The sequence below is a fragment of the Salarias fasciatus genome, assembly GCF_902148845.1.
Source record: "Salarias fasciatus chromosome 7 unlocalized genomic scaffold, fSalaFa1.1 super_scaffold_4, whole genome shotgun sequence".
Classification (NCBI taxonomy): domain Eukaryota; kingdom Metazoa; phylum Chordata; class Actinopteri; order Blenniiformes; family Blenniidae; genus Salarias; species Salarias fasciatus.
In genome coordinates, this window is record NW_021941229.1 from 10,251,603 (window position 1) to 10,278,905 (window position 27,303).

General features: G+C 41.3%; 1 protein-coding gene across 4 annotated transcripts in view; it reads right to left on the minus strand.

Annotated features, from left to right (window-relative positions):
• unc13bb (unc-13 homolog Bb (C. elegans)) overlaps positions 1-27,303 on the minus strand; it is a 59,021-nt gene that overhangs the window by 20,022 nt on the left and 11,696 nt on the right. The window contains exons 3-11 of one of the 4 annotated variants that reach the window (XM_030084615.1): positions 23,554-23,653; positions 21,208-21,325; positions 20,966-21,089; positions 19,489-19,562; positions 19,191-19,248; positions 18,876-18,905; positions 16,339-16,552; positions 2,773-3,063; positions 2,568-2,658 (exon numbers count right to left, since the gene is read on the minus strand). In XM_030084615.1, coding sequence (XP_029940475.1) covers positions 2,568-2,658; positions 2,773-3,063; positions 16,339-16,552; positions 18,876-18,905; positions 19,191-19,248; positions 19,489-19,562; positions 20,966-21,089; positions 21,208-21,325; positions 23,554-23,653 — 1,100 coding nt within the window. Of the gene's footprint in view, positions 1-2,567; positions 2,659-2,772; positions 3,064-4,352; positions 4,937-16,338; positions 16,553-18,875; positions 18,906-19,190; positions 19,249-19,488; positions 19,563-20,965; positions 21,090-21,207; positions 21,326-23,553; positions 23,654-27,303 lie in introns of those variants that run through there. The other 3 variants (XM_030084616.1, XM_030084617.1, XM_030084618.1) reach the window with 3 other exon arrangements.

Sequence of the window (27,303 nt, forward strand, 5' to 3'; positions counted from 1 at the left end):
TTTGTTTATTTTATTTTTTTTAAGGAAACTCTGCTTCCTGGATAAGTGGCTGCAAAGAATATGTAATCACGTGTCTGAATGCTGCTTCACTGGTATATTACACAGTTGCTTTGACAGAATTTGGTTCACATGAAACTGTACTGTACACGGTGAAAGGTTACACTCCCATATACAGTACGGAAGTAGGACAGACACAGTAACTGACCTCCTCTCTATCAGAGTGGCAACTTGCAGAAAGAACACTGCAGCTGCTCAGATCTCTGTAATTAGGAGGCTTTGGAAAGACAGCACAGTAATTACATGACAGGTCAATTCTCTCCTCTGAGGCCATGTCATTCCTTCACTCCCATACCAGCTGCATTGCTCCACCGCCCTGACCCATCACCTATATTAGACACACTATAGCGATAACTGAATATTTTAAAAAATGTACATTTAATCTGGTAATAACATGTATTTATCTTCCCTCGACTAAGTTACTGGAAATGTTTTTCAGTCTGTGGAAGATCCCTTTAGCTACATTGAGCTCCACTATTACAATAATGGATAATTCAAAATTAAAAGTACAATGATCAGAAATTAGAAAATTCTGAATGTGCAGATTGAAGAAAAGACATTGCAGTGCAGATTGTTTATCACCCAGGTTTTTAGAACTGGAAAATGTGCAGATGTTTCACATTTTTTTAATATTACCACTACTTAAAATAGCGAAGTGCACATATTCAAACGTTTCATTTTGACGGTGGCTTTATCTCTGCAACGCTAAACTTAGCCAAAGTCTCAAGAAAAAACACTTTCAGCATATCAAGGTCCTTCTACTCAATAACGCCATATTTCTGGAGAAATTACTCACCACTTATTTATCAATCCTAAGTGATTTATTAGTTAACTCTGCAAGAAAAACTAAAACAAATAAATGCAGGGTTGACAGAGTTCAACAAATGTCCTAGATGGGTCAAATTGGAAACCTTTATTTTTAAATTGCCATGTAATGACCATGGCCTGGACAAAAGGAGACTTTCTTTTGCTTTCTTTCAAAAATATGCTTTGTTTCTCTTAAAATTTAGATCAGATGAAGATTGAAAACGAGAGAAACTCCATAATTTATAAAGATACGTATATCACCTCCATCTCAGCATTTTGTTGAGTCTACAAAAAAGAATAACATATACTTTAATTTTCATCAATCATGACGTACCTTATTGTGCATTTTTAATTAAAAGTCTGAACAAATACACTAGATATTAATAAAAAAAAAGTCTTTCTTACCTTATAGGAAAAAGCACCCAACCTGTAGCTTTCATCTTGCACAATTGATCAAATCCACATGGAAGAGATTTCAGTAACTCAGTAAAGGCATTTTTCCTGACTTTTATCAAAGGGCATCTTCTGGTGATCATTGTTATGATCTGTGAGAAACTAACAAATCCTTCTTTACTTGACTGGAGTGCAAAAGTGTTGAATTCCTCATTTCTGCAACTGGAAGAAGGAGTGAGCAACGACCACACCACAACCTCAGATAAGTAGCGATCTCTCCTCCCCCTCCCATCCGCTCAATCCACGCTTCTCTCTCTCTCTCTGTCTCTCTCACCCCCCTGGCAATGTATTCCAGCACAAAGCTAATCTGAAGCTGGAAAATTGCCAGTTTTCAGTTTCATTCACTCTTTGATTTTAAATGCACAACTTACAATTTCTGTAAAGAACGATGTTTCCTATCTGGTTTATGCGTATTCATTCTAATCACTTCACAGCTCACATCTCCATTTCATTTAAGTGAACATTCATTGGGCTTTAATATATTTTACAACATTGTGTAAAACACTCCCATCAACAGTTGCAATTGATTTCTCTTTTCAGCATTCAGCCTTGAGTCAAAGGTGTTTCCCCAGGATCAATAATAAATGGCACTATTGAAAACCTCCACACACACACTCATGTTTCACGCCAAGTGTTTAATAACCGAGTCTTGTGGCTACACCATTAACATCATAATATTATGAGTCCCAGTCAGGGTGGAGGGATCTCTGTACTGGTACTCTTGAAATATTTGTAACTGGACATAAAGACAACATATGACTAGCTTTGTTACCTATGAGATTGTAAATGCTTATCACTCCATAAACTGAGAACTATTCACACACCACAGACCTCATAAGAACATGGAAGAGACTGCCACGGATGAACCATCCATTAATGTAAATTATGGGTCTTGGAGTAAAGTGATAGGCCTAAGTCAATAGGGGGACAGTGACAGTATACTTTAGCCTCACAATTAGTGTCTTGTGCAGGGATAAAATTAACCACTGCAGATTGAGGCAGACAGGGAGGGAAAGGACAGAGATGAAGTTTATAAAGGAACTGGCACTGCCAACTAAAAAAAAAAAAAAAAAAAAAAAAGATGATACAATCTCACGTCCTATTCCTGTACGGGGATGGTGCACATCCAGAGAGGTTAAACTCAACCACTGTGAAACAACTGCAAGTGTTGTCTATGTATGTCTGTTATCTTTGTCTATATGTGGAAGGATAAGAAAAATGAAATGGGTGAGAAAAAGCAAAGCGCCTACCTCACGCAGCTGAAGCCTGACTTTATTAATGGCTTTCAACCAGCGAAGTCTCGAAGGGGTAAAGGGTAGCGGCGGGCCATCATCATGGAATCTATTTGGATTGATTCAAGAGCACAGGATTAAAAAGAGCCAAGTTCCAACGTGTCTTCATGAGAACAATATGCAAAGGTCCAATTCCTACAAAAAAACAAATAAAAAAATATACCTTTGGTGTTTAGAAGATCCTTTCTCTGCTGGAGGGTCAATTTTCAAGGTTCTGCCAACTTCAGGGGACATCCGACGAATCTCCTGCTCGCTGACCGTTGAGTGCCCGTTGGTGGAAGGATGTCCATTTGTACGCGGCAGCCCATTTGTGGAGGGGTGAAAGCCGGTACTGTGGTAGGAGTGGAAGGACTCCTCCAGTTCGGAGCCTCCGGTGCTCTGGCCAGTCTCACTAAGCTGGGAGCTGATCTGGCTCAGGTTTCCTGATGAGCCAAAGCGACTACTTTCCACTGGACTACAATGTGAAAGGAGTGAAAATATTCAAAGTCAGAAATGGAGGATTATATTTTCGGTGCATGTTCCACAATGCCAGATGCATGGGGAAAGTTACAGAAAACAGTTACAACATATTTTTCTTTAATTAAAATGTACTTCTATAGCTTTTCATTGATCCTCTGAAACAGCTGATGATTGATCTTTTGGATTGCAACAATCCCCACTCACTGACAAACAATTCTTTGCACAAAATTTTGAAGCAAACAAGTCAAATCTTCATAAAGCAGATTCCTAGTTATAGTGTGAACACACCACAATGACATCATGTACAGCCTTGGAGGTAGGATGAAGGAAAATGGAAGTAATACAAATCCAAAATCTTTTTTAACATGCATGCATTGCACACCTTCGGCATTTCATAGAGTTTAGAACAGAATTTAGCACACAGGTTCATGATATTCTTTGTGGTGTGAAGCAAAACAGTTCCTACAAACATATCAAAATAGGCATATTTCTACACACAATTACATCTGCATATTTTATTGACAGTAGTCTACATTTTATATGACAGACTAAGACTGTAGAGCACACATACACAACGTGGGGATAAAAAAAGATGACATACAACTAGATGGGAACAATAAAATATGCAGAACTCCTCTGTATGTGAAATATGACAATTGGCATTTCAAAATTAATTTCATTTTCAATGGCAGAACACTGCCACTTAGACAACTTGAATGGATACTTCAAGGTTCATGATCAAGAATTCATTAAATTCAGGTGTATTCACTGTACAAAATATTGTACAAATCAAATCAGAACTCCATGCGTTAATAAAAATCTATTTTTTGTACATAACAGTGTCCAATCTTGTGCAAACATATGTGCACATAGGCTAAAGAAAAAAAAATCACCAAGAAATCATTATCAGATAAACAGAAAACTAACTTGATAAAGCCACTGTACTAAGCAAAAATCAGACAAAACATTTGAGAAAAGTTTAAGTTCAACCGAGAGAATGTTTTGAAATATCACAGAAGTGACAGTAAACTGATCTTTTCATATACTTTTATGTACAGTGGCAATGAATAAACATTTAAATTTTGTGTTGGAATTCTGTTTTGATATGACACCGGAAATTGCAGCAGGGATACCACAAACGACATAACACAGGACAAACAATACACTACATAAACTAAGCTATTAAGAATGGACTGTTGAGCTGGACAGGAAATACATGATTATTCCAAATGGTGGTTTCATCATAAATGGTGGGTGGGTGCCATTTATAATGCTTTTACTAGCCTTTTTGCATTCAATAGATCCTTCTCGGACTGGTTGTCCAGCTGCAATCCAGTGGTAGGACCTGCAGGAGGGTCTGTTTCTACAAGGCTTTCCTTCTTCTCTGGGATCAAGGATGCTGAAGGATCTATTTCAGGAGTGGAGATGCAAATCTGGGGGGTTGCTATATTGTCTGTGGAACCTACCGGTTCAGTTTTTTGAGCGTCAGATGTTGCAACCTTTTGTTCTGTTTGTGTTTGACCACTTGTTGTCTTGTTACTTTGGGGCTGAGATGTAATGACTGGGGCAGCTTGTGGTTTTGGTGGTTCTGTCTGCCATGGAAAACTGATTTTTGCTCCAAATATTGAAGCAGCAGGTGACTCCTGTTTTCCAGCAACTGCATTTTCATCTTGAAACAGGCCTCCAGAAAGGGTTTTTAATCCTGAAAACAGGCCACCACTTCCTTCAGTTTGAGGTGATGCAGATGCAGCTGATGTTGTTGGTGTAAACAACGATCCAATAGATTTCCCTGCATCAGTCTGGGCTGATATGAATCCAAACAAAGAAGTAGCTTGTGGTGGATCAGCACTGTTGGGCAACTGACTGGCAGGAGAAGCTGTATTAGCTGGTTGACCTGATTTATTTTCTTCCCTCTCAGGGTCTTCTTTAATAACCATAGGGGCCTCATATATTATTCCATCAGCAGTTGGCTTTTCTTTGTCAGTGTTCTCTACCTGATGGGTGAGGTCCTCTGTGGTATTAATAGGCCCAATTGTGTCAACCGATGCTTTTGGACCAACTTCTTCAGATGATTTGTCAGAAGTAGGTGCTTGGCTGATAGATTTGACTTTGTCATTATCGAGTAACGTTGAGTCCTCAGTTTTATTTCTGTTAGCCTCACAGCCAGATGTTGGTACTTTTGGTGATATATTGTCATTTTTGATCTGAGGTTGTGGAGGAGTTCTAGCTGCTGGCTTGGGCTGAGCTGGTGCTGAGTCAGGTGACTTTGGTGGTGGTCCCATGCCTCCAAATAAAGATCCACCTATGCCCCCAAGTATAGATGCTCCAGTCTGTGAGCCTGCAGGCTGGTTTGTCGCTCCTCCAAACATTCCACCAAGTAAAGAACCACCAGGCTGTGTGGTGGCCCCACCACCTCCAAACATTCCACCCAGCAATGATCCACCACTCTGTGGCCCAGCAGACTTTGCAGTGGCTCCTCCCCCAAACATTCCACCAAGTATTGATCCACCAGTGGCAGAGGCAGTGGCTTGCGGAGCAGACTGAGTAGTTGGCCCTTTAAATAACCCTCCTAACAAAGATCCTCCTGCTTGTGGAGCTGCTGTCTGGGCATTAGATCCTCCGAAAATACCTCCTAATAATGTTTGACCAGTTTGACCAGCTTGTGGTGTTGTCCCTCCAATTCCAAACAGTGAGGCCTTTTGCTGTTGCTGAGAACCATCAGTGGGAGTAGCAGCTGGTTTAAAAAGGGAAGACATAAACCCTGTAACTGCATCTGCTGCTGTGTCACTTGCTGATTTTTCTGGCTCAGGAGGCTTTTGCTGTACCTGATCAACAGGACCTGCTATTTGAGTGGGTGGTGTACCTTCAACTTTAGATGGAGTTGTGTCTTGGTTTAATTGAGTGCCTACAAGTTCTGGTCCTTCCATGTGTGCTGGCAAACTTGTTTCCAATTCTTTAGAATGAAGCTCTTCAGTTATAGGTGGTATAGCAGTTGATTTGTCAGTATCCTGACATCTAACTGCTTTGGAAACATCACCATCGGTTTTAGACAAGCTTGCCTCTTGACAATGGCCTGTTTCTTCAGGCTTCTGTGATGTCTCCACCAGTTGTTTGCTTTGGGTCGCAGTATCAGTTTCAGATTTTTCATGGTTAATAGGAGCTCCTTTGCTGTCATCAGTGGGTTTGTGTAAAATGGTTACACTTGATGTAGCATCACTGACAGAAGTAGTTGATGCTTTCTTATCATCATTAGAAGTTGGTGTAACTGTTGTCGGGGATACAGCTGAAGAAAGACTTTCTCCAAACACTGAAAACAAACTTTTACTGGGGCCTTCATTAGGAGCAGATGCTCCAGGTAAAATGCTACCAAAAAGAGATGCACCGGTTTGTCCAGAAGCCGCCTGAGAAGAGGAGCCTCCTAAAATCCCACCCAACAGAGACGTTTTATTTTCAGTTGTTGATGATTGGGAGGGAGTTCCCCCCAAAATTCCACCCAAAATAGACCCTCCAGTTTGAGATGCAGAATCCTGAGGAGCAGATCCGCCAAATAAGCCTCCAAGTAATGATGACCCAGCCTGGGAACCTGCAGCTTGAGGACTTGAGCCTCCTTTAGTGGGGCCAGCCTGCGGTGTAGTCTGAGGCGCAGACCCTCCAAATAAACCGCCTAATAATGAACCTGCTGTTGAAGCTGGCGCTTGAGCTGAAGACCCTCCAAACACTGACCCTAAAAGAGAGCTTCCAGGCTGTGAAGATGGTTGAGGAGCAGAACCTCCAAACACAGAGAACAAACCTTTAGCTGGTGGTTCTTTAGGGCCTGATGATTCAGACACAGACCCTGTGCGAGGGCCCATTTGGTTTGTTTGAGGCTCAGTGCTTGATGTTGAAAATAAAGAAAGCAGCCCTTTTCCTGGACCATCTGAAATGGATCCAGTGGATCCACTGATCATAGACATCAGACCAGAAGCTGGAGGTTCTTTGGAGGGCGTGGAATCATGGGGCAAATTTTCTGTAGTTGTTTCTTTTTGCACTGCATCACATTTTGACTCAGGATCCTGAGATTCAATGTCTTTAATTTTGGAAGCCTCCGCAGAAGAATGAGTGCTATCAATTATTTCGGTCAGTGGGGTAGCATGCATTTTGTCAGAGACAATGTTTTCTTTTGTCCCTGAAAATTCACTAGATATTTTACCTGTAACTGCTGCTTCTGTAACCTGGCTACTTGAAATTGTGGGCTCCTGGGAGGAACTTTGTTGTTCCTGAGTCATCTGTGGGATTTTGGTAGAAGCATCAACAGAAGACAAGGAATTGGGATTTTTTTGTGGTGATGACACAACATCAGAAGGTACGTTCTTAGCAATTACTTTGGGAGCCGCAGCCCCTGGTGAAGAGGACATATTTGCATTTCCACCAGCTGGTGTTTGTGGAGTACTGGGGCCACCAAACATAGAGAACAAGGATTTTGCTGGACTATCACTTGATGATGACAACCCACCCAATATACCTCCAAGAACAGATGTGGCTGTCTGTCCTTGGGGTTGAGGCTGTTCTTGGGGTTTAGGGTGTGTGTGAGCTTCTTGGTGCTTTTGAGTTTGTGCTTGAGCTCCCCTCTGTTGAGATGACATTGTTGGTGGTTGTGGTTGTGTTTGAGGAGGATTTGGACCACTAAACACTGAAAACAGTCCCTTCATTGGGCTTTCAGATGAACTGGAAGGACCAGGCAAAATTCCTCCAAGAATAGATCCCGTTTGGGCTTGAGACTGCTGGTTGCTGGGACCACCAAACATCGAAAGAAACCCTGTAGATGGAGGGTCTTTTGGAGGAACAGTTGCTTGTTGTTTTGCTTGATCAGAAGGTTTGGTTTGAGTTGGAGGCTGAGATGGACTTGATCCTCCAAACAATGATAAAAGCCCTTTACCAAGTGTTTCCTGCTGAGGAGGTTGTGGTGCTGCACTTGGGGGATGCGTTTGAGTCTGTGGAGAACTTGGACCAGTAAACAACGAAAATAAACTTTTACCGAGCGATTCCTCCTGTGGAGCAGCAGCTGCTGTAGGTGTTTCAGGTACTGGTCCAGGTTGTGAAGTTGCAGCTGATCCTCCAAGCATTTCTCCGATTGAAATTCCAAACAGTCCACCAGATGATTTGTTTCCTGCTTCTTGCTTAGTCTGTACTGCAGGTTGCTTAGCATCTAACTGACTTGCTACATGGCCTGAAGAAAGGTTTGTAGAAGACATTTGCAATACAGTTCTTTGTGGGGGTTGACCCTGGTCTGGTCGAGGAATGTGGTCTTTGTCCACTGTTTGCTGTCTCCGTATACCTTGGGGTCTAGCAGCTGAAGTGAGTGAACTCTCAGTAACACTAGGTTTCATTTGTTGTTTCTGTGGTGGTGGTGGCGATGGCTCCATACTAAATAGACTGCCAATTGATCCAAAAAGATTTGCTACTCCTGTTGTCTCTTTATTTGTAGTACCACTGGTTGGTAATGATGTGGTGCTGCTAGTTTTGTTTTGCTGGTTGGGAGAGACCTCGGGAATTTGGGGTGATTCTGGTTTAGTGTCTTCTATTCCAACTGCAGATTTTATGAAGTTCATTAAGCCGGCTTGAGGTTGTTCTGGTGGTTTCTCTTCTGGTTTATTCAGTGGCTTTTCAGTTGCAGGTTGCCCAGAAGGTACGGGTTTGATCACAGATTCTTTTGATCCTAAAGGCACAGTGATGTCGGGCTTCGTTGGTGGGACCATTTGCTGGGCCATGGTAGTCTGACGAGAAAGTCTAGGTTTGTGTGACGTTTGTAGTTGTGTTGACGGTTGAGCCACCTGGCTTGTTGAAGGAACTGAAGGCAGCGTTCTCCTTTGTGAGGGAACTGATGTCTTCATTTCCACACTTTCTGGTGGGTTAATTACAGAGGAATCTTCTTTGATTATCTTAGATTTAAGACTTTTGAAACTTGATGCAAGAATATTTTGAGGCTGTTTGCTTGAATCCTGGTCAGTGGTTTTACTCACTTCCATCTGCGATGTTTTACCAACAAATGATGATATCATTGAAGAAATCTTGTTGACTTGACGATTTGGCTGTTCTTCCCCTGGAGACACTCTTTTCCTCCATTCATCCTCTGTTACATCATCCACATGTTTCACTGTGACAGCAGTGGATGAACGACGCCGCTGGCTAGGTTGATAACAGCTGTAAAGGAACTGCTGGTTTGCATTTGTGGTATCACCAGAGTTTAGTGAGACGGCAACTTTTTGAGCAAGTAAGTTCTTAATTTCCTGGTTATTCCAATTAGGGCCAACATGATTTTTATTATGACATGAAAGGTCAATTACTTCATCATAGACATAATTGGGTTGCCTTGGATCCATTTTGACTTTGTTTAATCTATAGGATGTGAAATCAACATTTTGCTGCCCTTGTGACAAAAAGGAATTCTGAAACATTTCAGAGAACTGCTCAAGATTTAAATTCATGATCTGATTTCCTTTTCTATAGGCAGCAGATAGGTCCAACGGTGCATTAAGAAGTTGAGAATCACTTTGATCTTGACCAGGAAGCCAAAGAAGCTCATCTTCATTATAAAGGGGAATTTTAAAGCCACAGACTAAAACCATCTCATTGTGCAACCAAGCACTTGGAAGACTATCTAATTTATTTTCCTCTTCAGGGGCACAGGTATACACAAATTCACCTGCTGCATCTGTAAGCAAGGCATAAATGTACTCATGGTCTGTGTAAACAAAGTAGCCACAGTCACCATCATCAGCTGGCCACCACATGCCCTGCTCTAAAAGTGTGAGCCACTGCTGATACCATTCAGTATCTTCAAGATAACGAGAATCATCAGTTTCAGGATTGGCATTTTGATAACAGGTTGAATCAAATGGTCTGTTCATATTAAACTGACTATTATGGAAATTTTGCAACCGATTGTCATCAATTCCATATTGCCAGTTAGCAGAATAAGACAGGCTTGGTGCCGTTTCTTCATAATAGCCTTCATGATATGAAACACCATTCAAACTGTAAGTGCTACCATCATTAAACGAGTTCCGTCTCCCAAACTTTGCATTACACTGTCTGGTTGTTAAGTTCAGCACACCTTCATCATTAGCTGAATAAGCTGCATTTCCCAAGTCTTCATAACTGCTCCAAGGCTTCCGTTTGGGATAAGGGTCATCATTGCTGTGGCTTGCAAACTGATAGTGTTGAATTTGCTCCTGAGAAACAACTCTTTGAAATGGCATGGGGTGAATTGATTGATTAATATCCGATAAACTGCAGGGAAGAGCAGATGCTGCCCGCTCACAGTTATGTCCGTACACTTGATCTTCTCCCTCACTAACACGATTCAGTGATTCATTCTGAAATTGTTGCCACAGTGCACTTTCACGGATCCACTGGTTTTCATCATAAGAGGGGCTTATTGTGTAAGGGGACAGCTGGCCTTGGTACAGATTTTGGCTTGTAGCTGCGGACAAAGAGGGGCTGCTTCCACTCATATATGGCTGTCTGGTCATCACTGAAGAATTTACATTGTTTTGTAAAAGCAAATTAATATTTCCAGTGCTATAAGCCATTGGGTTAATGGAGTGAGCTGAGCCAGAATAATATAACTGAGATAAATTACCTGTGCTTATAGAAGAGTACGCTGCCTGACTCTGTAGAGTTCTAGCAAATGTAGCTGATGTTCGCAAGTCTAAACTCTCAGTATCAATTGAGACTGGAGCACTAACCAAAGCGTGTCTACTGTGTCCTGGATTGGGGGTACCTGGAGTAAATCTGTGTGAGTTGTCCCTTCCAAAGTCTGATGTTGCACTTTTTGATACACCAGAATGTAACATACTAAACTTAGTTGAAGTCTGTGGCTTTGTGATCTGACCTGACATTTCTAATTGTTTGGTATATGGGTCTTCAGTTAATTTTTTGTTAATTAATCCAGATAACAAATGCTGTTGGGGACTTTTTGTATTCTTTTGCTCCCACTCTTTATGGTCTTCCACAATGGAGGACTGTCGTACAGTAGGGAGTGACTGTTTGTGCAGTGGAGGTTTCACTGTTTCAGAATGAACATTGGTCTTTTGTTGGGGTAACTGCATCGTCGTTGTCTGAGAGGTTCCGTCGGTGCATTCAGATGATTTTGTTAACTTGTTAAACAACCCTGAGAACACTCCAGACTGACTTTGAGTCTCCAGCTGGGCAGGACCAGTCTGACCATATGGCACTTGGCTTTCATGCTGCACAGCATCAATGCTTTTAGGCTGTTGATCCTGAGGTACATTTTCTGATGAGGACTTGAATATTCCAGAAAATAAACCACTTGATTGAGGTTTGTGTGTTGTACTACTTAGTACTTGATTTTGTTTGGACACTGGAACATTCTGCCTTGTTTGCTCATAGTTGGATTTACTTGGGGTAATTACATGCTGTTGAACTGATGGCTGGTTTTGTGTATTTATGTTGTCTGCTGAAGCAAATTTAAAAAGACCAGATAAAAGACTACCTTGTTGGGATGGACTTTGTCGAAGTGGAACTGTTTGTTGTCGAGTAAAGCTTGGTTTACTTGCCTCCTGTTGGACAACTTGCTGACTTGAGGTTCTGTTCCTGAAAAGAGGGCCTCGGCTTGAACCTTCAGTACTCTGTTTGTTGAAACTGTGTTGACCGCTATGTTGATCACTGATATGGTGATGAACTGCTGGACTGCTTGAAGTAGTCTCAGAGGAACCAAACTTGAGCAAACCAGACAACAACCCCTTTTGTTGAGTTTGTGTTTGCTGAGTTTCACCTGATGTCAACGGCGGACCAGGGTTGGAGCTGTGGATATTTCCCTGCTTTACTGCTTCAGAGGGTTGTTTATTTTGTTGCATATTTTCTGTTGATGAAAATTTCAATATTCCTGAGAAAAGGCCCCCTGATTGTGGAGCTGCAGAACTTTGTTGTGGGGCTGGTTGTTGAGGAAACTGTGGGGGATTACTGCTCTTGGGAGGTTGATTGTTATTCGAACCCTGCTGAGGGACACTGCCAGAAATGTCACTGGTAGAGCCAAATTTAAGAAATCCAGAGAGTAAACCTCCTTGCTTTTGTTGGCCCATATGAGAAATGTCATCTGCTGAACTCCCTTTGAAAAGACCTGTCAAAAAACCTTGTGATTCAGGCTGATGGGGAATTTGATGCTGTGATTCATGAGAGGCTGCGGGAGGCTTCTGATTTGATGCATGCTGTGCATGCGTGGCAGACGGCAGTTTGCTGTTTTGAGATTGCTGATTACTGCTAACATTCTGGCTTGAACTAGAGGGAGAAGGTCCAGGGTTTAACAGACTAGAAAACCACCCTTTGTCTGTGCTTTCATTGTGCATGGATGAAGATGCTCTCACGTTTGTTGAAAAAGCAACGCTATCTGCTTGTGGGGCGTTCTGTGATTTTGTGGCTCCACTAACATCTTCACTGGATGAAAACTTTAAAAAGCCAGAAAGCATACCACCCTCTGGTTTGGAAGCTTGCTGAGTAGAGAGATTGTCAGAGGAGCGGAAAGGCAATTTAATCTTACTGATCAGTGACGGGTCCTCCGACAGTTGGGGCTCCTCTGAGGCTCTAAACACGGGATAAACTGCTACAGGGGGAACCCGCTGAGGTGCGACAGGGACAGCAGGTGTGATGAGTGAACTGAAAGATTTCTTGAAAGGGCTAAAGAAACCTGCGTTTGTAGCTTGCGTCTGGCCATTTGAAATCCCTTGTCCTTCAACAGGCACACTTTCTTGCTTAGACACCTGTTGTTTAGGTCCCCCATAAAAGTGTCCATCGTAATTTTGTTCGCAATGTTTTCCTTGTGATGAACTTTGTGGTTTCTCTAATGTCCTTCGTCCATCTGCTGCATTTGACTGCTGATGAGCACCTTTATCAAACTTCTTCTCATCCCACTGACCTTGAGAATGTGTGGACTGTGGTCCGTGTTTGGATTCAGCTGAGCTCCCATTTTCTCCTGCAGAGAACAACTTTAATGGATTCAATTTGTTCAAGACGGAGTTTCCTGGAACACTCTGAGGTTTGGACACAAGCTCTGGTTCATTCTCTTTACTTCCAAGAGTTTGATTCCTTGTGGTGGTTTCTGTATTTTGATAATGCGCTTGTGTTTTGGCAAAAAGTGGTGGCTGAGGAGGCAAAGAGCTGAAGGATTTTTCAGGAGATAGTTCTACTGGAGATACAACAGCTACAGGAGCTGTGCTGCTTGATTTTGGAATAAAAGAAAACAGTTTTGTTAATCCAGTCTGTGAAGGCTGGGCAGATGGTGCTTTTGAAGATGGCGCAGGCTGTTTTGGACCTCCGACAACTTTGTCGGTGAGAGAACCGAACAAGGAACTGACCGCATTCTTCACTCCTGAAATACCTTGTTCTGAAGGAGGTTGTGCTTGTGGTTCTCCTCTGGGATCCTTTAATGAGTTATTCAGGTCCTCTCCAAAAGAATCAGTTCTATTGCTGCCCTGAGAAGACAGTCTAGATTTGCTTGATTTTGGAAGAGAACCATACCTGCTGATTTCTTCCTCTTTTTCAGCAAGATATTCAGAAACAGTTTCGACGAGACACTGGAGCTCATCCATAGGGTCTACATATTCGTCACTTGGTTCCTCTACAGGAGACAGCACCGTCTCTGGGACCCATCCCCCAGCTTTAGATTTTCCATACTTTTTTTCCCGCAGGTTGTGAGAATTTTCTGAGTGCCCTTCATAGGAATAAGAATAACGATCTCTGTAATGTCTTGTGGTCTCAGAGTGACGGTCTTCAGCCATAAAGGGAATATCATCAACATCCTCCTCTGTTCCTAAAGGGTAGCGCAGATCCTGGGAGTTTTCTAAATCAAAATCAAATCGAGATTTCATTCTGGCCTCTTGTTCCTTTTTGTATGCAACATAATTCTCCAGTGTGTGGTCCAGCTCATTTTTAGCCCACATCCTTGTTTTGTAGAGAAGCCCATTCTTGTATGGCCTGAGGCACGACGTCATGCGCTCCTCCTCTTCCTGCATATCTGCCACCTGCCGCATAAACAGCTCCCCTCTCTTCTCACGGAGAAGAGCAAGGTCAGATGGAAATGTCTCCTCTGTCATTTTGTCTGCCTCTGTGCTGAGAAACCCTCCCGGGTCCTTTATCTTTTTCTTCCGTCGCCGATCGATAGTGTCATAGCCCTCGGGGTAGGGGGCAGGCAGAAAACTGTTCAGCTTTGTATTTTCACGGAGAGGCATGTGCGGTGGCTCGGGGTAGGGCCTTCCCATTCGTAGGATAACGTTGTCTTCCTCATCGTCTAAAAAGTCACTCAGCTGAGGCTTGTTCTGCCCTTTGTATTTGTTTTCCCAGTCTTCCACCCCCATGCCAGAATCTACAGGTATAATTCTCACTCTTCCCATTTGGTTTGTAGATCTTATCGAGGTTGAAAAGCAGATGCATAATGAAGATGGGAGTGAAAAAAGTGGCGGAGAAGAAGCAAATGAAGGGAAAAAAGTGCAAACAGAAATAAAAGTTAAGCAGCATGCTAAACGGTGAAGAAAGACAACAACAAATTCATGCAAAACAGACTGTTGTACTCTTCAGTAAACACAGTTTTAACTATGTTACATAATTCTTCTTATAATTAAGATCATATCAATAAAAAGATTTCCTCAAACTTCATCTTGTGATCAATGATCTACTGTTCATTTATTGCTCTGTTCATTTATTAAAAGTATTTTTTTTAAATTAAACTCCCTTCTTTTCTCTTTCTGTAACACAATGTTAAATGTCTGATGACTCATTCTGCACTTCAGAGCCTTTCCTAAATCTGCATACAAATAATAGCAAAGCAGCTTGACTGCTGCCTCCTATCAACAGCAGCTCCGGCTTCGGACATCACCGCAATTGGCGACTGACAATGTCAAACTAAACTGAAAAAAATGGCTCCCCTACTTTGAATAATTTTTAATCAAACTACTAAACTATACAAAGACGGCATATCACTTACAATTTTGGAAGGGGTTTTTGATATATATTTAAATTTTTCTCTTGGTACTTGAAGATGAAAAGATTTGAAGATGTTCATGTATGCAAGCATTCAGCTGTGTGCATGTGGCTGGTGGTCTGCATATTATTTAGTCTTTGTAAATCTCTAAAAGAAAACTCACACTTTCATCAGCAGTTTAACACTAAACCTACATCCCCAATCATGAGAAAAGCATGCAAAATTACCGCCATATGGTGCTGGCTAAAGTTTTTTTTCCCTAAATTACTACAGAAACATGTCTGTCAACGTGACTCCCTCCAGATGTGTGACAAAGGGATTTCCTCCGAGATAAAACTAAACCCAAATGAGAGCACCAACAGAAACTTTAACTGAAACAATAGACCAAGAAATATAACCACTGAGGTTTTCCTGGCTGTAATCCGTTTTTTTTTTTTTTTTTTTCTTTTTCCTGATGTGGAATTATCCGGATCAACTCGCTATCACTCAGTGCAGGCAGATTTAGAGAAATCTCATGGCACGTAATCAGTCTGTGAAGAGAGCAACAAGACTGTCTCATGGACCAAGTATGGCCTCAAACCAGCAGCGTAGTGGAAATCATAACAATGTAACTGTGTTTATTTTTTTGCTGAAGGATTTTCAAACAGTCCCTCCTTTTAATATTCTGTTTTATCATAAAATGCATGCTCATCATTTAATCAACACAAACACACCTACAACTTATTAATTTTAATCACGCCAAAGAAATAGAACCATTCAGGTTAAACTGTCAAATTCTTTATCAAGTAAACAAATGAGAGTAAATTCAATTCCAAAAGTTTTGAAATGGATTTTTGCAAAGAAATGAAAGGGTGATTCAGTTTGAGTGGCACTGTCAGTGAAGTCCAGAAGACAACAAATGTGTTTTTCTTTTCTGAACTAATACAAAATACAGAGCTATCATTTAATTAAACTGTGTGAGGGTGTTTATTTCAGCTGGTCATTTCTGACGCTATAGTTATTGGAAATGTTGGTTCAGATTGCATTAAATATTGTAAATTATTTCTAATCTTCTATAAATGGTTATGAGCTTCAATTTCAGTTTCCTGTGCACACATAAAACAATGATGAGCGCTGTGATGCAATTTTTGGGTTCAGTGTTTTTGCCTCAGGACCCGTCAAGTTATGGATGGGGAGAGATGGGAGACTGAACTACAACTTTAAAACCGGAAGATGATCCACAGGTTGCTTCTTTTGCACATGAAAAGAGTTTAAAATCAGAATGTGTATGAGTGGCTCTGTACATATTGTGAATACCTGCTCCCTCTGTGGTCTCTGTAGTCCAGGTCGAAGCTGTGGATGGAGTCCGTGCAGCAGTCGGTGTGGTGCTGCGGCCGGGGCCCCATGGGGTACTGGTGCATGGACGAGTTGGGTTGCGCTGTCGTGTGGTAGCGCGGAGGCAAACTGTTGCTGGTCTCGCTGCGGTAGTCGCTGTCCCGGTCATCCACAGCACTGTCATGGTCATCCAAAGCTACAACCAGGCAACGAGACAAGCTGAATGAATTCCCTCTGCTGGTTAAGTACATTTGATACGGCTGCACACTGAGTGAAGTCTTTGCTTTGGAAGCAAAGGAATTGATTGCTCTGTGTCTGGATAAAATGTAATGAACTGCAGAAATAAGCAAACTCAGCCAAGTTGATAGTAAAATGAGAATGCAACCATCATGCATTTGTTAAAATAAGGAAGGAAAAAAAGCCATACATAACCTATAACATATGTTAAGACAAAAGTAAACAAGGCAGAGCATGTTACTTAGTAAACCTGAGTATCAACATATACAGACAATCTAAATATGGTGCGAGAACTGAAGGGTTTCAAACTCATGCACTGAGACACTCCCGGTCGTGATATCTTTGGATATGATAGTTAATATACAGCTGCCAAAATCTGCATAAATGCTGCATCAGTTTTAAAGTATTTCACACTGGTTATGTAAAACTGTTACATCTCGTAAGATCTGCTTATGCCACACTGTACAATTCAAGAAAACAGCTCTTAAAAAGAGACAGAAATACCAATTCATCACAGTAATGAAACTCCAATATGATCAAGCAGATTAATTTGAAATCTGAATTTGTTAGAATTGCATGGGGCAACTATGTAACCGTTAGTGTATTTTGCAGAGGAATTAATTTATTCCACAGTCTTCAGATCACTGCAGTGATTTGGTGATGCCAAGAGGAAGCTGTGGACATCAGCTCCTATCAAGATATTTCTGGTAATGTACGGGTAAATAAAGAACTTTGGTGCTTTGAGGCAGGAGTGTTACACTGATATTAGCTCACTGGCAACACAACTGTATCCTAATAGCATACAAAGCAAAAGTTCTCAATTTTTTTTTTCTGAACTGTAGTGCGAACTGTAAAAAAAAATAAAATGTGTGTGCATGTTTGAAATCTAAAATTGTGCGTGTTTTCAGTGTCTTTGATCATAAATGTGAGGTTATGATTGTTTGTACCTACCGGTACTTAGATTTGAAAACACAGCGATTTCTGTGTGCATATCAAAATTAGTTTGTGTGTCAGTAGGTGAATAATGTCTTGTGTGTGATGTGCTTGGTGTGCTGTACTGACACCTGTAAATGTATTTGTCACCTTAACCTCCACCTGAGACAGGCCTGTCTCTCAGGGGGATTTAAGAAGACGATTTAGCTTCTCTCCTGCAGTGATTCAGCCACAACACTGTTTCATAGCCTCCATTTTGACTTGCAAGCTCACTTTCATGAAGCCCTGTTGATATTACGCAAACGAAACCCCTCAATCTTTGGACAATCTCTGGAATGACAGTAGAGTAGAATTCACTCGTGAATTGGTGGGATAAAATTTCACCTCGTGTGTAATGCAAAATGATTTCAGTGCAGTACACTCAGTCATATGCAAAGGAATCTAAATACCCACAAACAAATCTCATCAGACTCACAAATGTGAGTTCAAGGGTTCAATAATTGTTTTTGTCTTCTCCTCTGACTGAAATAGTGCAATCCTCAAAAGGCAGGTCAGGAAAAGCAGGCACATTATTATTAAAAATATTCCACTTCATGCCAAGTTTGTCATTTTTCAGATCTGAAAAGAGGCAGCAGTAACCATCATGAGCCATACTTTTGCACTCCTACTCTTTTTTTGTCTCTTTCTTTGTACAAATCACTGCAATGCACTTATTGGTTTCTCATGAGAAAAGCACCAGTGTCCATTTCCAGAAGTGACCTTGCAAACCAAACCACGGAGCTGCTGGTTTTTGCTGGAGGGGACAGCCGACCTGCGGTTTATCTTCTTCCGAGCGATAAAGTGAGAGGGTGACCGATAAACTGATTCTCTTGATAACTCTGAGTAACGTGGAAGGAGCAGAAAAATGTGAAAGTGGAACGTGCTAAAAGCTGAGCAAAGACTGCCACCTGTTGTTCAGACGGTAGAACCAATTCTACAACTTTTATATTGTCTGATTTCATAGACCATCATAGAAAGATTTAGAAATAGAGCAAAACACTACATCTGAAGACTTTTCTTGAAATAAAAATATAGGTATATTTCATAAATATCACCAACAAAGCAAATAGCATATCATAAAAACAGGAAGAGAATAACAGGAAGTAAAAAGACTGAAGAGAACCAAGGAAAACACGGAGGAAAATCAAGTGTTAGAATGAAAAAGTGTCATTATTAGAAATGCACGGGAACTTCGGAGATTAGATGTTGCTGGAAGGGCGGGGGCGGGGGTGTGGGGCTTTAATGGCATGCAGAGGGGACCGAGGGTTGGCCAGAGGGGGGGGAGAACTTCATTAAAGTGTGTTACATACTCAGTGGGTCAGCCCATCCGAAATAGTTGCCTGGTGGGAGTGCAGATGTTACAAGTGAGAGGTAAGTCAAGAGGAGGCAAAACGAGCGTAAGCAAAGAAAAAAAAAAAAGCATCCCTGTGTTGGGGAAACGAGGGAACTTCACTGAGAAACAGTAAAGGAGATGTTTATATGGCCTCTGAGGTCAAAATATACAGTAGCTGAATGAGCTATTAAGCATTGCCCTGCAATGTAGTCACAGAGAAAGATTGAGTGAAGAAGGTAGAGCTATGGCTCCACCTAGAGGCAGACAGGAGGACTGAAGGAGGTGAACTCACAGCACTGGGAGGCTGCAAATGGGAGTGGGCGACTCTGAACATCATCCTGAAGAGGGTACTGCAGAGGACAGAGACACATCAAACACAGGCATCATGTCTACTTTTCTAGCTTCACTTATTCCATATTGTGTTTTTCCTTATTAGTCATTTACCTGTCTATCAGAGTTAACAACTAAATTAATACAGCAGTTTCGTATAGCAGAAAAAGGATTAAACTTCGATAATAAGATGTTTTCATTGACTTTAATCAAAACATTTTCCTTTCTTCAGATGAGACCTTCATTAGAAAACACTCCACCTCATCATGGATCCCCATGGTGTTGATACGTTCCAGCTTCCCGGTCCAGTACTGCGCCTCATCATCTGGGATGTCTGGTGCCGAGAGAAGCATGCAACAGCACAAACAGTTCAAACATCATGCTACAGTATGGCTTCATGACACATTTATTCCTCTTTCATTTCTCATGAGCTGCTTGGAAATGGAGACTATTCAACAATAAGCGTTACCAGAAACACGAGCGCGGCCCTGTTCTGTGTCAGATCAGCCCCGCTCAACATTCCCACCTTGAATTTTCGCCACACACACCAGCCAGATGCACATTAAAGGCCACAAACACAAAGGCCAGGGCTTCAAAGACCCTCCAACCCACCGCTTTAATGAACGGCTTTGGTGGCGCAGAGTCACTGTGGGCTCCTGCTACCATTAAAGGTCTTCTCACAAAACAGAGAAAGAGGCTCTGCCACTCCACAGAAAACCACCTCCGCTGCTCCATCTCCTTTTCTCACAAGGTTTGAGTGCACATACACATTAGTGGAAACAGTGGTCGAGTGTATAATGGGCAGAAACGCAACAGACCAGATCACGCTCTTAAACAGCACTACGTTTACTGAGATTATATGATGAATCATGGTGATTGATCATATTAACCATTGGAAATTTTCTGACCATTGCCCAAAATATTTATTCATTTATTCTTTCTTGTGGGTGCTTCCAGGAAAACGTGAGCAAATGGCTGATGAACGTAAACCTAGACCGGTACTCTCCTCTAATTAAAGTTAACGTAATATACAATAGCTTTCTTAATGGTCCTTTAATCCAGTTGGCCACAACGGAATGAATGGCAATGACAAAATTCTATTTACTGAACCTAAGTTAATAACAGAAGATCTGCCATTAGTGAGTCAGGGCCCTCAATTTATGAAGGGCAGAAAAAAAAAATACTCTGCCTTGCTAGTACACCATCTTTAGTAATGGGTTTGATGGGAGAATCATCCTTCACGTCTGGCAATGAAACACTAATGTATCGAAATTGCTCAAATTAGAGGAAATGCGACTTCAAACCAAGTTTCTTCATACAATGTTTGTTTTTTAATCGAGGGTCTAATCAATTAATCCGTTTACAAGTAATTCTAGGTATATGCTTTCATAAGTCCTCACTTATTCATTCCATTCTTCCACTCCTCTGCCCCGGGCTGAACCATCTCTTTCTGCGTAACAACTAAAATTGACTGCTGACATTTGAAGAGAGAGAGAGAGAAAGGAAAAAAAAAAAACAAAACATTTGTGGCCTTTGTGTAACTCAGAAGATCAAGTTTTGATTTGCCCTCAGGTAACCAGAATAACAAGTGTCTTCTCAGCGGTATAGTCAAGAGTTTGATAGAATCGGACTGGAACTCGTCTTATATAAGACTCCCGACTGTTCAGAGGTGAAGCTAATTCATCTGAAGTTCTCTTCACATCCCCAAACTATACAAATAAAACACTGGCGTCTCACCGAAAGGCAGTTCGAAGCGAGTGTCCAGTAGGAGGCGATGAGGCGTTGGGTTCTTGGTACCATAGATCTCGTCTGCTTTCATGAGGACCTCTGCATCCAGGTAAAGCCACTCACCTGAACCCTCCTGTATGAGACATGCACTGAAGAGTCATTCACAATAACAACAGCACTTTTTTTTTGTGTCCAATGATTAAAATTCCAGGAATTTTAATTGGCGTTTCTGTGTGGGTGAATCTCCTCACCTCTTCTGACTGATGGATACTCTTCAGAGGAATCCAGGTGGTTCCCACCATGGTGTCCCAGATAAGGCCTTTGTTCCAAACCTCGACGATGAGGCCGAGATCCAGCCGGTTGATTTCACTGTTGAAAGAGATATTTGGATGTTAAATATTTATATATATCAGATATTAATAAACAAAAAACAAAAAAACTACAATAACCTGTGCTAAAGACATAAAGCTATCTTATTTCACTGACTGGAGACTTTGCGTCCAATACTTCCTAATTAACCATGTGGCGTCCCGCAGGGCTTGCACCTGGGGCCCTGTGTTATCTCTTCACATGTGCTACATGTTGCTGGCAGATTCAGTGTAGTCCTCAAGTCATATGTGATTTATCTGACATGCAACTTGGCTCTTAATTCAAACCTATTTGAGATATTTTCGCTATCTGTGTGCTATGAAAAACTGAAGAGCAGGACTGCTATAGATAAGGTGATGCTTAAAAGACAGAAGCTTTGGTTAATTAAACCAGAACGCTGCCTGCATATTGCAAATGATTGTTTTGATTTCATTTGGCAAAAATTGGTGAATCTCTCCAACTTCTTCATAGTAGTTCAGTGATATGTGGGCTTTCAATTTGTCATGAAATCCAAATACATCTCTTTTGATTTTCATCTTTGACACAAAAGGCCTCATTTCGGATGTTACATTATAGCAAAAAAAAAAAAAAAACAGGCCCAGATTGAACTATTCATTAGGATGTTTAAGTACGATAACTCAAACGAATGCTTCCATGTGACCATTTTTTAATCACAACAACACAATGAATACAAACAGTTAATTATGTTACATTTCTCTGATATACCGCCACCACTTAGTAATATTTAAGGAAGGCATGATGATGACAGATATTTCAGATTTACCATATAGATGGTAGATTTTTTTGTCTGATAATAACTCCAAGAAACTTCTATAAATTATATTTTATTCTTTTCTTTCATTAACATAACGACTTCTATGGATAATTTGTTGGTTAATTTCTGTACCACTGTTTGGTAATAAAACAAACATCTCTTTTCAACTGAGCATTAGCTGCCACAATCCATCCCAGCCTAGTTTTGCCATTCAGCGCATGATTGAAAGAGCTCAAAAACAGCTTGACGACAGCAATAAAATCCACATCGTTTTTCAAAAGAGCCGCATGACAAGTGCATTTGCATATACTAAACGGTGGCAGTTTACGATTATGGACCATATGAACAAAAGAAAGATGAGAGGAAAGATAATCAAAGAGAGCAGATTGAAATTGAAAGTGATACACGGAGGGGAGGGGAGGGTGCTGCTGAGGATCCCGGGCGTCCAGGTGCACAGACAAAAGGATTCTTACATAATTTGCAAATGCAATGCAGCCCAATCAACTACAACAATTAATTACATCCAAACCCAAATTTTTATCAGTAGGACATCTGTTGCACATGTTGCGTTTCAGAATCCGTCAGCTGGGAGATTTTGATTTGGCATTGCGCTTCATCCCTGTATTGTTGTCGGTGCATAATGAAAGGCTGTCTGTCTCTGTCAACTGACAGGAAAGAAATTACACAATAGATCCAGAAAGGACGTCTACTGACAAAACGTCTCATCCTCATCACTTGACTTTTTCAGTTTCAAATCAACATATGGGTTGAAAATGCAGAGTTTACTAAAGTACAGATTTTTGTGTGAAATCAAACGACTGCTTTTAGTTAAGAACGAGGTGGATGTGTCGCAGATTCAGAAGTATTTCGAAGCATGTAACAAACGTCACAAAGCGGGCTGGCTTTCTTTGTGTAGGTGACAGTATTTTGATAAGCATGTCATAATAAATCTGATATAAATCACAGGAGAATAGCTTTTTTTTATTGACCTGATAACTGGATTAAATAACTAAGTTGAAAAATAATGGTGTAAATCATATAATATTTTGAGAGGAAAGCTCAAGCTATTTTAGACCCACTAATTTCCTAGTTTTAATGAAGTCCTACCACCAAGGAAATTTTGCAACAGGTGGTGTGGAGAATTTTCTGGAAACACTGATGAATCATTACGTTTTATGCGGAATTGCACCCGACCATCCCATCATTAATGGGCAGAAGAAGGATGAAGGTCTGGAAAAATAAACACTGTCGCAACACGGGAGTTCACAAAAGACAAACAATGACACACATCCAACGACGTGTCGTCACGTCTGTCACCATAGACACCGGACACCAGGAAAGGAAACGTGAGGAAGTTAGACCACTTAACTTGTTGCTTTCTTGTTAAGGTGGAAAACTGAAAACCCAAGATTTAAGATAAAAAGTGTGAGATGTCTGCGCTTTAGGAACTTACAACATGAAATCCTGCTCCCAGCAGGGCTGATCGCCACGCACGGTGATGGTCGTGCTTTTGACATTCTGCACCTTCAGCGTCACATAGGTGTTGAACTTATCTAAAAATGAAGAGAAGGAAACAAGACAGGGAGTAAAATAATGCTGCATAAATCAAACACGGGTTGGACATGAGGTGCGGAAATAGTTTCATGATCGCAATCTGTGTGGTCTGTTAGTGACGATACGGCGCAGACAAGACAGATGGTAGGACTGATACCACAACTAACTGAGCTGGTTCTCCGCTGGCTTCCAGCGCCTGGAGTGACACGCGCCGCACGAGCGAGAGTGAAAGCAGATGAAACTCCTCCTCTTCCTCCTCCTCCTCCTCCCCCCAGGACTGTCAGGCCACGCCAAGCCCGCACAGGCGAGGTCAGGCCAGCAAACTGACCCCGTTAATCTCCAGTGAAAGCCAATCCCATGCTGCAGATACAGCGACAGGATCCAACTGTCTGATCAATCTCTCCAGTAGACACTCTGAATCATAGTTTTTGTTTAAGATTTTCCACCAAACATGCACTGTGCAATGAAGAAATCATGTCTGCTGCTGATCTGCAGTAACTGTGACGTAATGCAGAAGCCACCCTTGACCTGTGACTCCCGCAGAAAAGGTCTCTGTCAGCCCGGATAGAATCAATTCATAAAACTCAGGTGGGTTAAAGGTGACGGGAGCAGCAGGGCCCACTAGAGCCGGGTCTAACGGTGACAAATGGATCCTTTTGTCGCTCGGTAAAGGATCACTGCAGGAACCCTGCTAGCTGCTGAGAGACGCTTTAAGTGCCCCTCTTTCAGTCCGCGCCTGCCGTTTTCACACCCGGTGATCTCCGCCGGCCTCCTCTCAGCCAGACGGAGGGAGGACGGAGGAGTCCCAGCAGTGGCTGTCTGCACCAGCTGTCAGCGCGCAGCAAAGTGAGGGATGGTGGACGGTGGGGGGAGGGCTGCTGCTAACGGGGAGGATTAGAAGGCCAGTGTCACATCCACTTGTTTTTTGTTTTTTTTTTTCATCCATCCCAGCGTCGACACGTGCCTGCTGATTCACTTAACCTCCCATGAGTACGTCTCACTCCTTTTCTTTCCCCAACTATTTACTCTTCTATCAGGGAAACAAGACGACCCAGCACAATTTGAATATAGCAACTGATAGAGGAAGATAGAAATGTTTGATGAAATGTACAACAGATTATATACTTCAGACAAGGAATAAATGCCAGATGCTGTTTGTTACAGTAAATGAGAGAGCTGCACAGCTTTGGTGAAACATGCAATATGTGATAAAGTTGTTAAGAACAGATTTGTGACCAATATTTCATATGTGCATCTCCAGCTCCCACCAGCACTGTCTAAGAGGTTTGCCAGCTTTGGTAGTTTGGGTTGATTTTTCTCTTTGTCTGGGTTTTTTTTTTTTTTTTTCCTTAAATCTTCCCTCAAAATAAAAAGGGCTGTCAATTGATTAAAAAAAAAAAAAAAAAAAAAGGAGGTAACAGTTTTTGGGAATTCTGTTCTACTAACTTCATGCTTTAATTTAATAACAGATTTTCATATGTAAGAATCTGTTATTTTGAATTTTCTAAATTTATTCCTGTTTGTTCAGTCTTTGTGTATTCCACATACTGAGATGACAATATCAATAAGTTTGTAATGTAGTGTGCAGATCTATGATACAACAGTTTTTACTTCTATAGGAGTATGATTCATTTTCAGCTCTACTTTTATTACTATAACTACTATTACCATTATCATCACTATTATCACTACAGCTACGGTCATTATTCTCACTATCGTACTAGCATTTATACTATTATATTTATATTACGACTTTACTTAAATTTCACTGTTGTCATCAGAACCATGGTCAGAATTGAGACTATTACTATCAGGATTTTATCAAGATTAAAGAACTTTGAGTTGTTCCTTCTCCTTTTCAGACATGTTACACTAGACATGTGCTATTTATATGTGTATGTACAGAAATCTGTATGTCTGGATAAGTGTGTGTGTACATGGCCTTTATATTGACTAATTTTTTGGATTTGTGTGTTCTTAAAATATACTGCAAAATCAAAAACTATTGTATTTTGTGTTGTCTTTGATGCATCTGGAACAAACTAATCATCATAAAAATACATATTGATATCACTATTTTTACGATCACAAATGGATGATTAACCTAAGCATCACTTTTGTCGTTTGGTAATGTTATTATTACCAGCATCAAAAAACAATCGAAATCTAGTATGTAACTAGTATGTAACTGTAATACAAGTGTCGCAATGGTAGGTGGCTTTCATATCTAAATGTTTTTTATTTTAAACCACACAGAAAATTATGGCATAAATCTTGCAATCGAACAGCCGCTTTTCAGATTCACACTTAGAGCACTGAATAGTTGTGCTAACCTCAATGTTTTCAGAACCAAAAAACATATTTTCATGGTGCACTTAACTTGAGTTCTGTAAAAAAAAAAAAAAAAACAATCTTAAAGAATATTACAATTTGAATCAGTCATATTATGGGATTAATCACACCCTTCAGGGGCTATAGAGTAGATATCACATGCTGCAAAGCATCCCCTTCATTTCAATAAGAAACATAATGGATCCATAATCCCTGGCGTTCGCTCCCAGGCATTCAGCCACTAAACACTACATCCTCGTTTTGGTTCGTGGGAAACAAAAGCAAAGCATCAGCTGCTCCTTTGTCGGGCGATCACCTGACCGCACTGAACAAAGATTTTCCCGGTTGCCCCGGCAACACGCCGAAACATTTACCTTGCGCGGGCAGCTAACACAGCGGCCAGATAAGTAAACTCGGCTCGTGACACAATGAGACATTTTAGCGGTTTGCACAGGTGGATCATTACGACTCCCCACTGACGCCCGACACAAACAGGGACACTTTGGCTGCACAAATAACGACGTGGAAACGCCGTCCATCCCGCAGCAGTGTGACTGACAGGACACAAACCTAATTAGCGTCTCCAGAGGACAGTGGCGACAAAACGCAGGCGTTGTTACAAAGGAGCCTGGGGGATGCTCAAGCTTCTCCCTAATTAGATCGCCCATGCCTTGTGCCACACTTGGGTCGACTCCCATGAATAGCAGAGAGGGGATAAGAGAAGAGGATGTATGGATTAGATAAGAGCCACTTAGAGGCTGTGGACCCTTTATAGCAGGGCCTGTCTGCCGTGCGGCCGATACGATCTGCACTGTTGAAGGGGGAGGCGGCAATAACTACCAGGAGGAAGACTGAGGATGTGTGTGTGTGTGTGCACACGAGTGATCAATACTGGATCTGTGAGGCCAATCCCACTGTTCAAGGGTCATTACAACCCGATTGACAAAACAGCATATTAGATGATTTCAAACAGATGTGAACCAGCTGAGCTGCTACGCAGGAAAAATACAGATATATGGATACTGGTGTGAAAACGACAGATTAATTTGTCACTGAGCTGAACATTATCATAATTAATGCCAATACTTTTCATCAGTTTCTACCAATTATATCCAAGAATATGAAAAATATGAGGAAAGCTACAACTGCTATTCTGCCAATGTAGCTTATAAAACTGAATTTTTGGGCTCTGCAAACTCTTGAATGAACCATAGTGATAAACTCACGTTCTACATGAGGCATGAAAAAAAAAAAAAAATACTAACAATGATGACACCAGTTCCAGTTCAGTTTTATAGGACATTCATCATCTCCCGCT